This window comes from Macrobrachium nipponense, chromosome 39 (assembly GCF_015104395.2).
Source record: "Macrobrachium nipponense isolate FS-2020 chromosome 39, ASM1510439v2, whole genome shotgun sequence".
NCBI lineage: Eukaryota > Metazoa > Arthropoda > Malacostraca > Decapoda > Palaemonidae > Macrobrachium > Macrobrachium nipponense.
In genome coordinates this window covers 21,198,439-21,213,773 of record NC_061099.1, presented here as the reverse complement: position 1 = coordinate 21,213,773, position 15,335 = coordinate 21,198,439, and the positions used below count along the sequence as shown (strand labels likewise).

General features: G+C 37.5%; 1 protein-coding gene across 1 annotated transcript; it reads left to right on the top strand.

Moving 5' to 3' along the window:
* Positions 1–523: 523 nt before the first annotated feature.
* On the top strand, positions 524–11,328 carry LOC135210192 (CD209 antigen-like protein E). The gene is made up of 3 exons (XM_064243024.1): positions 524–677; positions 9,323–9,529; positions 10,645–11,328. Exons 2-3 carry the CDS (start codon positions 9,324–9,326, stop codon positions 11,093–11,095), a joined length of 657 nt encoding a protein of 218 aa, XP_064099094.1. The 5' UTR covers positions 524–677; position 9,323; the 3' UTR covers positions 11,096–11,328.
* Positions 11,329–15,335: the final 4,007 nt, after the last annotated feature.

Here is a 15,335-nt window from a genome sequence, read left to right as displayed (position 1 = left end):
CTTTGCACAAAGTCTAGTATATATAACGGAGAAAGAACATATGACCCAAGAAAAACTTCATCTTCACACAAAGTCCAGTATACGTGAGTAAGTACTGGTAACTCATAACCCAAACCTAAATCGTAAGTAAGTAATCACGACTAGAAGTAATTACAATGACAGCAGAAACAAAACAAGAGACATTTCGACGAAAGTCAAATAGTCTAGAACACCTGGAGAGAGAAATGGATTCGGTCAATTTCATCCTGAAAAAGGGGAAGGACTATTTAATGAGAAGGCGCCAGGAGGAGACAGGTAGATTTGGGAAGGATGGGGGGAGGGGGAGTAAGACTTCAGGGAGATGGGGGAGGGGGGGGCTTCAAGAAGGGGAGGCGGTAGTTCCTCCAACATGACGAAAGTGAAAGCGAGGTTTCGGTGAATGTTGGAATCGAGGATGATACAGAGAGAGAAGAGAGAGAGAGAGAGAAGGGGGGAGGACATGAACGGAAGCAGGAGACGAGGAGGAGGGGGCGGGGTTGTGGAAGAGAGCCACCCAGGCATCCCCGCCCAACAGACCAGTCCTCCCCGACGCCCGGCCCCGGCCCTGGATATGCTCATAGGCAGTGGTGCAGCCCGTAATCGGCAGTCGATTCCTGAGCACCGTTGAGACAAGTCGTGGATTCTAACCGTCCAAGCAGGTACTGCTACTACCACTCCTACTTCTTCTTCTGCAAAGTGTGAGGTTGCTGAGACGTGCACGAGAGACAGAGTCCGCGAGCGACAGAGTGAGCAAAAGATAGCGTGCGAGTGAAAACTTTTTTTTTTTCTTACGGTACTGCAGCTCCACTGACCGACATGTTGAAATCTCCTGTTCATTTTAGCTCATTTACTCTTTATTTTTGGTTAATTTCAAAACTTTACAAAAAGTCTTTGACGTATCTTAATTGTCGTCCCTTTTTGGAAAACTTGATAGAAAAATGTGGTTCTCCCACAACGACAAAAACGCTACGTGTCCCTCACGTTCTCAAAAGCCCGCTAGACCAACCTGAGATTTTGCACAATTTTTTGGCAACTGAACCAAAATAGCTGATCGCCTAGGCTGCATATTGAATGTCTTCTCACACAATACTGACGCAAAATTTTGAAGCAAAATGTTGACGAGCAAAATATTGCATTGACAAAGTTGATCGTCTAGGACTGCCCTAAATCTGACTTTAAACTTAATAAGTCCACAAGTGAAGTGAAATATCTTTCCTTTTTTGTTCATTTACATCAGTCACTCTCCTGGACACAGAACTGACTCATGAAGAACCATACTCTTGCCTCTTTTTAAAGTAACAGCTTCAAAAATTTCAGAAATTTCTACTGGCACTATACAAAAATAATGGACTGGATCGTACTAATTTAAAATTTCAATTCGATATCAGCAAATGCCCTTTTGTTTCCACTCGCTGGAAAGATCATTGAAACTAAACGTTTCCAATATCTATACTACTAATTCCATACATAGACAAAAATTAACTCTAACCCCATAGAGATCCAAAATCTTATTGCTAAGTTTCGAGTTAAACCAAATAACCGTTATTTATTTTGCTCACTGTAAATCATCAATGTCAACGAATATACCGGCATTTACACATTCGGACTAACAAGTAGTATACAATATAAAACAATTATTAAGGGGAACCATGGTGAAATTCCCACTTTCTTGATATTGCATTTAAAAAAACCCAACCTACACATATTTTTCTCTAAACGAATTCAAAAGGCAAACTTCCTTTTCGTTTCACTGTCTTAGATTTGGGTGACCGGAGTTCCTATGGAATGGCTCAGGTCATTCGGCCAAGGAGAACAAGCAGGTCTGCCCCACCTACTCTTTTCGCAATACCCTTCGCTTTCCTCCCCTTTCGAAATTTTCCGATCGGCGTCTCCTCTCTCGTGATGTTTCCTTAAACTGCTGCCTTCGCTCTACTCCTCGTGTAGATAATCAACAAGAAATTCACAAAGAAAAAAAACGTTTACCTTATATTTTTAAGTTTTCCACTTACGTGCCAGTGTAAAACATGTGACAATAACGAAGCTGGTAAATATTTTGGTAAAACTATTTAACAAACAACAAACACACTTTAAAACAAACACAGTAAACCTTAAAAGACAATGCATGCGGTTCCCGATTTCAACTTACACAAATATAAAAGTAAGCAGTTCTGCTGGTCGTCATAAAACACAAAGACGACGACTCGATGATTGTCCTGAGAATCCGACGGGACTGATAACGGAGAAGCGGACTTTTCTCGCTCCCCGAAATGAGAGGGACTCTGAGGGCTGAGACCCTGGTTCCTCACGACAAGAAAGCCGACACTAGCATTTTAAGAAGAACATTCGACACAAAGATTCAAAATGGAGATGAGGCTGATCTTACTTAATTATTAATATTCTACTCGTCACTGCCTGTATATACTACAAAGTACTGTATCAAACACAATAACATCATTGGTTTGATTATTTGTACATTACCCTAAAGTTGATTGGCTTCATCTTCTACCCTAGATTGCACGAATATTTCATATTTAATGTTGTGCAAATCATGTACCGCAGTCATTACACCTTTCGAAACTCGAGTCGCTGCCAAAATGTGCTCCCATGTAGAACATTCAAGGCCACATTTTCTTCCAGCCATATTTCATCGACATTTTATATATTTTGTCTTTCTTCGAAGCTAGACGGAAAATGAAATATGCTGCCCTCTTCGGCTGACCAACCATCAATAAATCAAGGGACGAATAAAAAAAACGAAACAATCAAAATGCCTACTTCTTCTATAAATTTAGTCAATCAAAATACTTTAGCTGGGTTTCAGGAAGCATGAAAACAGCCATACAATAATAGTAGTAGCACTAATCCCAATAGTAGTAGTATTTGCCAAAACAACGAGTTTATGAAGGCAATGCCTTTGTAAAGGCTCCTCATCACATCATTTCTGACCGTTCGTTTTTGTTAGGGGGAACCTGCGAGAACAGTTATTATATCAGAGCGCAGCGTCCTCCTTTCTTTTCCTTGAATATACACCGTTATAATATAATCTTGAAGTTCGCCCTAACACGGAAGCATGATTCATGAACAGGTACCACTGGAGGATCGGGTTAAACTCGCGGTATCATCATCATTTGTCTCAAAAATGACGACGTTATCAAGTGTAACATGAAAAAAAAAATCATACCGTAATTGGGGCTTCATTTCTAAACAGCGTAAATCAATGTTCTAAATTACAATAAAGTTTAGCAAATGAGCATTTTTTTACATTTAAAACAATACATACAGTATACATCTTTACAAACCGACATGACAAGTACCGTATAGATAGCAGCTCGGTCAAATCACAATGTCACAACAAGCCAAGCCAGTCCAAGAGGTGATAAAAAAAACAAGCAACAAATAACTCTCTATAAGGAAGTCGTCCCCAGGAAATACAGGTCACCCTGAGAGGAGAAAGTCGCCATCTGGATGCTAAATCAACCAAGCGATTTCTAGCGCTCATTAGACTTACAGCAGCTGGGGTTCCGCTGGGAGATGCATTAGCCCCTCGGTGTTCCATAGCGAAACTCTATGAGTTCGAGTTTTATGAAATTCGATTTCCAAAAGTCCATACTTGAACAAGATCTATTTAGTCCATTGATCCGACAATATAGACAATACGTTTCCAGAGAATGGCATACAAAGTCCATTTCATTATCTCTTTAAAAACGCAAGGATCTCCGTGATCTCTATTCCACACCGCGACATCAAAATAAATTCTCTTTTCCCGACAAAGAATAGAATAGTCATTTTAAATTTACCCAATAATATACAATATATTTTCCGCGACTTCAAAATAAAATCTCATTCAATAACTCCTACACAAACGCAAGGATTTCTATTTAGTATACCATCCGGAATGTCATACTCAATACCGCGATGATCAATGAAATTCCTTAGTCCAACAAAGAACAAAACAGTACTTTTCTCTGTCCAGCAGATCATTAATATTCCCGAGAGGTCGAGGCACGAGGGGAATGAACCTTTGTGCTCCGGACGAGAATAGGAAATAGTTTTCTCTCGCCCGATGAGCAGCAGGTCAGTTCCTTGTGGGTCGTCTGCTGGATGGAACCTTCAGGAAAAAGGTCGAGAGGACGGACCGACCCACGACCGGTCGTGAATGAAAACTGTGCCAGAGCTCCTCCTTCACCGGTGCCCCTCCAATCGACAACATGGAAGGACATTTCAATGTTTAAATTGCACTGAGCTTTCGGTGGTAAAAGGATGGAATGCCTTTGTTCGCTCAACGCAAATCATTCCTCTTTGAATCATTCGCCCCAGAACGATTCCAGGCTTGGTACGACCTACACTTGCGCTAATTTCACATTCGCGTCCGAGCGCAATTTCATTCCCTTTGTAACTGGAGTCCTTTGAAGTATGCTGTCTATTTTTATAAGGCTATGAGAATTTATATATACACTTTTAAGTGAAAACTGCCTTGCAGATATACAATGTTTGTTTCTATGGTGTTTTTACGTAGATATACAATGTACTATGAACACTGTCGCAATGAAATTAAAACGTACTCACTCACTCCATTTAAAATCTGAGATTTTCATAATATATATATATATATATATATATATATATATATATATATATATATATATATATAGTATGTATATATATATATGTATATATATATATATATAGATTTAAATAATCCCGGAGGCACGAGAAAGCACGCACGATAAATGTGACTGGCGTAATGCATCAGGAATTCGACGCGCGGTTGATACATATATCACCTGAGTTGTCTATGAATTCGTAATTGTTGAGGAAGTTTTCGCTAAAAAAAAAAAAAAAAAAAAGAAGAAAGAATTCATCCTTGACACTGACAAACCAAGCAAACCACCACAAAAAAGAAAACCACACCCGAAATAGCCACGGCCCCTCCTCCCCCTCCACCCCCGAGAAGCTTTCCCTCCACTCCCCCCCCCCTCACTTCACTTTCCCCGGAGGCTTTCACTTCGCCTGGAATCCGCATGACCTCATTTAACCCTGCCCGTCACGGGGTCACTCAACTACCTCTGGAAAACTACCCACGTCGGTAGTTTCTCTCTCCAGCCAGGCAGGCAGGTATATAGTTTCGCCCGGTGTCTCCGGTTTAGAAACCGGCGAGCGCGTGTGAATGTGTGCGCGTTCGTTTGTTTGTATGAGAGAGGGGGTAGAGGAGGAGTCGTTCCTTTATTGAATTCATCAACTATACAGTTACCACAGCATCATTCATGAAATTGTGTCTATTTGTGGCATAATATTACACGACACGGAATACATTGCGTGTACACATAGTACGTGAATATTTATATTATATATATATATATATATATATATTATATATATATATATGTGTGTGTGTGTGTGTGTATACATACATATATGTGTGTATAATATAATATATATTATATATATATATATATATATATATATATATATATATATATACACGTATACATATGCGCTCATCACAGGCCTTTTCAAACCGAAGCACATCTTGATCGCTCAGTCTACTGATAAATCGAGAGAAACTTCTAGAAACATTCACGGGAGAAACTTTTTCAGTGATAGAGAGAGAGAGAGAGAGTCCAATTCTAGGCCAAAGCTTTAAACAAACCGGTTTCAGTTAGCGCATTTTTTTTCTTTCCTTCTTTCTTTCTGTACCTCCGTTTTCTCAGAATCGATCGTTCGTAACCGTCAGCTAACGGGGACCACAACCAGCAAGGTCAATGCTGTTGTTGTTTATTACGATTGAGGCTCACTTGCTCGGTCGCTGTTCGTAGGTTTCGTCTGTAAAATAGAAACCGGGCCTTACACGATGGCAACAGTATTCAAATGCTATGGTTTGATAATCAGTTCATAACATCAATTCAATTTCACCAGTGCCAATAAGTCACTGAAAGTTTTGGACAAAAATTTTCAAGTTCACTCATTTCCTTTAGTAGCTAAAATTATCTGTACTATATACTATGATGCTTCAGAGGTTAAAGGCAATAATAATATTACCGATATATGCGGCACTGCAGATAATAAATTCGAAGAATTACAGCTAATTCGTTTTCAATATCGACCAAGCTTAAATCGTGTCTTCTTCGGGCACTTGAAGACTTCATAGTCTGCAGTACAAAAGGCACCACTAAGAATACCAGATAGCAGTGATTAACATATGAGAAAAATGGCACACACACACATATATATACATATACAGACATATATACATACACACATTTATAATATATGTGTGTATGTTTATATATGTCATGTAACTATATATATATATATATATATATATATATATATATATATATATATATATATATATATATATATGCGGCTCGATGAATCCAACTTTGCCTCACACAATTAGACACAATTCAATCCCAGCAAAGAGCAAACTACTTGGGCCTTTTTCATGCAAAACCGTTGCTCCTTTGTCAACATTAAGCAATGAACCTACAGGTTTCTCAACGGCACTGGGTCACAGCCAGAATGGGAAAGGGCACACAGGGGTTCGCAAATATAACAACTTAGAACCGGAGAGTTAAAACAAGAACATATACTTCGAAACATATCTCACATTTTTATGGACTGAACTTTCCATTATCTCCACCATATCGGTTAAGTACTTCATAAAAACGTCCCATTGTTCTCCAATATCGCAACTCGTCACACGGCAACGATTCTTCTCTCCTATTCTTCGCAATCAAGGCATTAACATCGAGACCCCACTGATGGGAACCTAGGAGGATGTATTCAGAGAAAGTTGCGCCAGAGATAGGAGGGGGACCTCCGGTAACCTAGTGATGGGGGTTGCGGAGGGGAGGAAGCAGTGACACGCAGATCCTCATTCTATTCTTCTTCTTCATTTTTTCTCGAGTTAATCAAACAATTTACGTCTTACTGCAACAGATGGACATCACGCCACTTCTCTCTCTTCAAAATCATGCAAGCTAACAATGCAACAGCATGTTGCAATCCAACAGAGATATATGATGGCAATAATTCTCAATGAGACGGCATGCACTGACATTCAAATCTACACGTGGAAAGCCTGCATCTATAGTGTCGAATTCCCATGATAACGTTCGCAGTCTTAGTCTAAAATTTCTTGACGAGACTTACGAATATGGATACTTGTGACAACAAATGAATTATTCTAATTTTGTGGCTCACTACTACAATTTCGTTCAACAACACAAACCGATATGCCATATTCCAAACTGCATTAACTATTATAATGTTCCAGATATTACCGTTCAGTTTAATATTTTCCATCCAATTCTTGATCCTTTGCTGTTCCTTTTCTCAGTTTCTTCCGTATTCACTAAAGGATTTGTTCTCAAACCTTAATACTAACTCGCTAAGTAAATGCTATTTCTAAACCTTTTAATGCCTGTCGATGTTTATTAATTTTATAGTAACAGCTTTCACAACATGCAAAGGTATAAGTACTGCAACCCACTACATACGCCAAAACCCCAGTGACTTGACTAGAGAGTTTCTGAGAATAGCGTTCATTTATGAAACAAAAAATATATGGATTAATTAAAGTCTTGTTTCTTAGCTCTAATCTACATTTCCTTGCTTACATTTATAAACTCTAACCTCTTTTAACATTAATAACAGTAGTCACCAAGTGAATCAACTCTTGCTAACATTAGGTGACCAGTCTTTGCATACCAAAAAACAGAACCAAAAAAGACACTGATCCATTCAGTGAAAAGGATCCAGGTGGAAACCAAGGTAAATGCACTTTACATTGGAAATAAATGCTAAACCCGAAACTTATGTTTACACTGTACAACAGTTCTTGCATTCGGACCAAGTTCCTTTTTAGCTAAGGTCAAATTTTGTTGGAAAACGTGAAAAATCAAGGTTTGAGGAATATTTGGAAAAATTAATACTATACTTAAAATGAAATCAAAACTGTGCAGCAATACTGGAAGTAAAATGGCAGCCTACAGCACTTTAGTATGGTAAAATGCATGAACGAAGACAGGTGGATAACTAATCATAATATGCTGAAGAAGTATCATGGGGCTATCAACTGTAAACAATTAGCATTACCTATACAGCACTGACTTTCCTATTTGGCATCAACACAAAGATCGGTTATCTGTACTAAATGTTCTGCAAAATTCAACTATATACACATTCACCTAACAGTGCATGATGTTGCATACACTGTAAGCACAAGACATGAGAAGCAGCAGCACAGCCACTGGGAAAAATCTGAATGATAAGGAAAGCTTGCAGCCTAACCTTTCCTGTTTAAAAGTTCAGTATCTTTTCTCCTTTCAAAAAATCGATTTCTAAATATTTAATACCCTCCTAGGCAAACCAATTAATGATCTACATATATGAAAAACCTTTGTAAGAGGAAAATGTAGTGTTTTTTTTTTTCATAAATCAGTGACAGTCACCTTGGTTCAATGTTTTTAGTTTCCTTTCCTTACATTCAGTTAGTCATATAAAAGCATAAATTACCTCTAAACTCATAAGTATAAAATGTATGCTAATGAAGAACAAAAATTTATTTTAACCAGAGCTTCAACCAAGCATTACAGACCTCCATTACACTCATTTTACGAATCAACTATTAAAGGGCAGGTCAAGTTGGACTGTTTTTTATAGTCTAGCATATGTCCACCCAACTGAAACCTACAGAGTAGCTCACTCCATGAAAAGTCAAAGCTCAGTCCTAGACTACCTAGTTACAAACTTAATTGGCATGATTTCTTCTTGATCTGGCACCAGTTTCTAAAGTAAACTGATAATGCGCATAAAACTTACAAAGAAAAAAAAAACCCATGGTCCATCTAACTTAGGGTTAACCATTTTGGAAAGCTGTGCTTCTCTGGTCTGACAGGATAGGCTAGGCTAGCCGTTCATTACTGTTCTTTTTGGTTTTAGAGAATTTGAATACATCATTTAGTAATTATATACATTATATAAAATGAGCAATAATAAACTAATTGACTTCACTTACTAGAATGCGAGACGTAAATGTGACGCATCAAAGAAAAGTATATTTGAACACGGATTAGGGTAGTACACTAAAAACCAGAGATTACTAAATTCCAAACAACGCTCGTTTACTTGTCGTTGTGTCGTCTGACATATGGCAGTCGTTATAACGGCTCACTCTTTCCGTGTGAATGTGTGCGTATGCCTGCATGTTTGGGTTTTTTGTCTGCTAGTTTATAGTATTTAAACCCCCCCCCCTCTTTATTTCCCAAACATAATATTAATGATAATTCGTCATTCGCAGGATGATCCGTGCACTTCTGTTGCTAGCTGTGCTGGCGGCCGTTGCAATGGCCCAAAGGCAGCTCATCAGGCCAGACCCACAGGCCTGCAAGAACCGTATCAAGCATGCAGCAACCTTCAGGAACGGGCACTACTACTTCTTCTCCTGGGGTCATGGACCTACCAAGGAACACGAAAGGGACTGGCTTGATGCAAGAAACATCTGCAGGTTAGTTGACAGACTATGTAAGGTATCTGGTTTCACACCGGATAACAGGCCTTGTTTGTTTTCTAGTGTCATTTTAAACGCTGGTTGCGAGTGGTACTTTATTGCTTCATATTATTTTGTACAAAATAATCTCCAGATTGCAAAATGACTGTCACGCAGTGTTTGTTATTTCATAACTTCCGGCATTAGATAATACGTCCTTTGTGTACAAACAGTCCTATGTAACTTTGCCTAAGGAACCTAGAAAACAATGCCATATTTGAGAGGAGAATCTAAAAACGCATTCCATAGAATATATATATGATATATAGATATATAATATATATATATATATATATAGATATATATATATATTATATATATATATATATATATATAAAAGTAGCTTAGACCACATTTATCAGTGAAAGTTCTACTATTGCGTTAGGTGGAATGTCAGAATTAATTAAAATATAAAAACCCTCTAGTAGAACGTATTTAAAACTCAACCAACCGTTTTCCTTTCATGATCATGGAATGAGAAAATGTTTTGGTTTATGCTGAATTTTACCTGCTGCTGTTATATGATTTACTGTTACATTCTTTCGTAAACATATCTTACTCTCATCAAGCTACAGTGATGTTACTACATCTAGACCTTGATTCTAATAGCCAAATCTATAACATTATACAAAGCCTATAATAATTCATTGAAAGTAGGATTATACAATTCCTAAACTGTTATTAGAGTAACGTGTTTGGAATGGGTTTTTCACTTCATCTAATGAAGTCAGCATAATTTACAAGTCATTTTTCGAACTTCAATGGGAGTGAATTTTACACTAAAGAATGTAGGTGCCCTTTGAGGAGCTAGAAAATAGTACACATAAAAAGAAAATGAAGTCCTACACTTGAATATCATCCTGCAGATTTGGTAAGAAATGAGATTTGTGTATTCATTTATAACCCATAAACATGCAAAATGAATGTCCATTGTCAATTAAATCGCAATCTTCATAAGAAATTATCCATTACATACGCTACGCACGTACGCGTATAGACATATTAGTCTTAGATGCGTACAAGTATTTTGATGCTGCCACACTGACATTTCATCAAATTTATTCTATTCTCAGGAAACATTGCCAAGATTTAGTCAGCTTGGAAACCCAGGACGAGGCCCAGTTCGTCTACCAGGCCATCCAGCAGAACAACGTCAAGTACATCTGGACCTCTGGTCGCAAATGCAACTTCGACGGCTGCGACAGGCCTGATCTCCAGCCAGCCCTCGTTAACGGATGGTTCTGGTCTGGTTCCTCCGACCGTATTCCCCCAACCAACTCCTCCTTCGGCTGGAGGGGTGACTGGTCTCGCACCGGAGGCGGCGGCAGACCCCAGCCCGACAACCGCGAGTTCGGAGAGACCGGCACTGATGAATCTTGCATCGCCATCCTCAACAACTTCTACCAGGACGGCGTCGTGTGGCACGACGTTGCCTGCCACCACGTCAAGCCCTGGGTATGCGAGGACTCCGACGAGCTCCTCAGGTTTGCCCGTTTCACATACCCAGAAGCTCAAATCCCCTGAGCTGATTTGGCCGCCGTATCTAGGGTATGATTCCCATCACCTACTCACCACCACCTCCCTAAACTTCTTCTTATTCGTTCTTTTCAAAACAGGAGGCCAGTTCTCAGAAACTTACAGCTACTAATTTTTTTTCTACAAATTAAATCCAAGCTGATGTGTTAAGGATAGCGGATGAGTTATTTTAACTTTTTCATATTTCAGTCAATCAATAAAGATTGAGATAAAATCTAATACCACTAATCCATTTAAAAATCTGGCATTCCTCTTCTTTTGAATCTTGCACCAGTTTCTATCAGTATCTGTAGATAGAATTCTTAATCTTTATCACTTATTATAAGGACTTATTCATACTTATTTAATTTTTGTTACTATTTAAAGAAGAATGAATGTTTCAAAAGAAATTATTTAATCGGCAGGACCCGGTTGATCAGATTAATACAAGGTGTAAATATATTTGGTAAAATTCAACATTCTAATTTGACGGTATGTCTGAATAAACTTATTTTTAAAAAAATATTGTGATGTTTACTATCCCCCGTCGTCTTACATCCCAGAACTAAAATGATCACACACAATCTACCAATTTAATGAGAAGAAGAAGAAGAATGGGTAAACGCCCTACTGGTAGTTTCATTAATAAAGAAAACGATACGACGTTTGAGTAAAGGACCTCCTGCTTATGCGACGCCAAATCCTTTTTCTTCATTCAAGGGAAATCATTATTAACTGAGAAGCACAGACGTTTGTTAGGAATCCTTGATAGAAGTTCCATGAAATTTATGAGCTACATCATCGATTCCTTTCCTAAAGAACATCATCAAAGCAGAAATATTTCATGAATCATGAAGCTTCGCTATAACAAATGCGTTCTCTTCATAGCTTGATTCTCTCTCTCTCTCTCTCTCTCTCTCTCTCTCTCTCTCTCTCTCTCTCTATCTATATATATATATAATACTATATATATATATATATATATATATATATATATCCTATATCATTTCTCCAACTTGTAACTACATAGAACATGAATTATGTTGAACTCAAATGCACTGTAAATGAAATAAGCCAACATAATCTAGTGTTAAAGGTGAGATTTAGACATTTATGTGCCAAACCATTTTTCACTTGATGTTCTAGTGGGTTAGAACATAGTCAGCTATCACTGGGGCGGTGGGGGAGGAAAACAGAAAGGTTTTCAAGTGCAGATGTAATAAGGAATAGGTGACACTGAGGCCTACCGGTAAGAGAAACTTGATAATTGGCAGATAGGTTGTCTGAGGGACGAACGAACCGAATTGGACAGAACTTGAAAGATAATGAAGGGAACCATCTTCGAATTAATAACTTTTCAAAGAAATTTATTGTTGCTCGGGAGACCATCTAAAAAAATTCTAAAAATGTGGATAATTTTATGTAGCATAAATTTCTTCATTACTTGTTATTTTTACTTTTTAAATAATATATGTTTACTGATACTGTATAATAACTACGTGCATCCATGGGTGCAGGTTCATTTATATTGTGGTTAAGTGCTCTTAGCATATTATCACGCTTTGATTTCACACACTGAATATCATTCCGCGGAATACAATAGAATTGACTTCCACCTTTTGTGTGTCGGTATATCTTCGTAAGTCTCTCTCTAAAACTGGCACAAGGAAAAGTCTTTTATCTTCTTGCTTAGTGATGTATCAGTAATTTCAGCTCTGCTTAATATTCAACAAACTGTAGTCATCAAGTTTGTAACAAAATATTATTGCTGTGATTTACGGTAATTAAAGTCTTTTGTTTCCTTCGTCTGCCAATACTAAAGGGTTTATGCTGCAATTTTCTGATATGCAATTCGTTATACATGACGGCGCAATTTTTTCTCTAAATTTTACAACAGAGTCGAAGAGTTGAAATTGTATATAAGAAATAAAAATCTTTAAAGTAATTGTCGGAGGATAGATTGCCATCGGCCAGTTTTGCGATTCTTGGCTCCGCAGGTAGGCATAAATCTATATATATATATATATATATATATATATATATATATATATATATATATACATATATACATATATATATATACATATGTGTGTATGCGTGTGTGTATATATATACATATGTAAATATATGTATACTGTACATGTATACACGTGTGTGTGCGCTAGTGAGTGAGCATGCATTTCCTAATAGCTAGTAGACTCTTACAGAATTCCTTATATTTTTTAAGACGTTAAAATATGTGATGAATCAACTTCTCTTTAATTCGAGGTATAACACTATTGTACAGCATTACGTAAGCAACAGCACCAATTCGCAAAATATTGCCAGTGACTTGTTGGATATTTCAATTTTTCCATTTCTTCCCTTTTCATGTTATTTACTTACTATTTGGTCAAATTTAGAGAACATAATATAAATTATTTGAATTATTCTTGGTTGGGAGTAAAATTTCTACGAAATAAAATCGAACGATGTCATCCATTTATGGATTTGAAACGTCATCATGTCGCCTTTGCTTTTCACCCGGGGCGCGAGAGAAACAGCGCTCAGGGGGTGCCGTTGCAACGGCACCACCTCCCAGCTGACCTACACCAGATACTGCTCGCAGAATGTGATTGGCCGTTCACCTGGTCACTGTAAAATGAAGGTATGTGCAGATGAGATGTGTGAGAAGACATTTACCTTTTATGGACATTCAATAGGCTTTGATATTCACGTCAATAATAATGATAATAATAATAAAAATCGGTCGTCAGCAAGTGTAATCTCTGCATCCACAGCCAAAATCGAAAGCTGTAGGTTTTTTTCTTTCTTTCTTTTTTTGAGCTTTGATTCAGGTCAGGCCACATTGTTTGAATATGACTTGGCAATATCTACTACAAAAAAGAGAGAGAAAAAGAAGTAAAATCTTATTTATACTCAAACCAGTTTTAGAAAGTCATGAGAGACGAAGGTCTCATGGCAATTTCATTAAAAAAGTAACACTCTGCTACTTATATGCCTTTCTATGTATGTGCATAGATCACTCTAATAATTTCATATGATGTAACAAGTCCGGATTAGAACACATAAACGTACAGTAACTGAATGAATGAATACATGTATGTTCCATACCCCTTTAGATATTTACGCAAACAATATATAGCATATACTTCCTCCACCACACACACACACACACACACACACACACACATATATATATATATATATATATATATATATATATATATATATATATATATATATATATATATATATATATATATATATATATATATATATAAAGTCACAAATGTCACACTTCAAATCTCATTTACTTTGCTTGAGGGATTAACTGAGCCTTACTCGCCCAACCAAAAACCATATATATATATATATATATATATATATATATATATATATATATATATATATATATATATATATATATATATATATATATATATATATATATATATATATATATTTGTGTGTGTGTATAAGCAGATTTCGACGTACCCTCCTGTCGAATTCAGGACTTGTACTTAGAACTGCAATTAACAGAATATTGCCCTTAACCTATTTTTACCTTTCAAAAAGCTTGCTTCGAATCGTGATCGTAGTAGTTCTTCTGTCTTCTTCCTTTCCTTCTTCTTTCTTCCTTCTTTTCTTCTTATTTCTTCCTTCCTCCTCTTCTTCCTCTCCTTCTTCTTCTTCCTCTTCTTCTTCTTCGAGAGAGACGTCTCAAACGCCTCAGATTAATATGACTCATAATTCACAGTCGATGAAACAAACCTACTTTTAGAAACCATAATCAAGCACAAACCAGCTAAACTAGACGCACTCAGACAACCCAAGGAGACAATTTCGTTTGAATATATTTACGAAAAGAATTGCAAAATGCGGGGCAGGTTGGGCAGGCCAGTTAAACGAAGGCAGGTCGAGCAGGCCGAGTGTGAGAGGGCGGACCAGCGACTCGTATTACTTTCCTGGAACGAAGGGTCATTTCGATTCGAGCGAGACTCAGTAACCTGCGGTCGATGCTCTCATGGAGTTCCCGAACTCGCTGCAAAATATGTGAGACATGGTTCCACTACGAATGTTCAGGCACTGAGGTCAAATACACACCAATACTTCAGAGTAATAACATACTATTGTACATCTGTAACTATTGCAAGAGGCCCGAACGCATAAAGAATAAATCACTGAAGATGAAATTGAAGAAATAAAAGCATACAGGCATTAGCAAAGTTGATTTAGGATTCGGCTC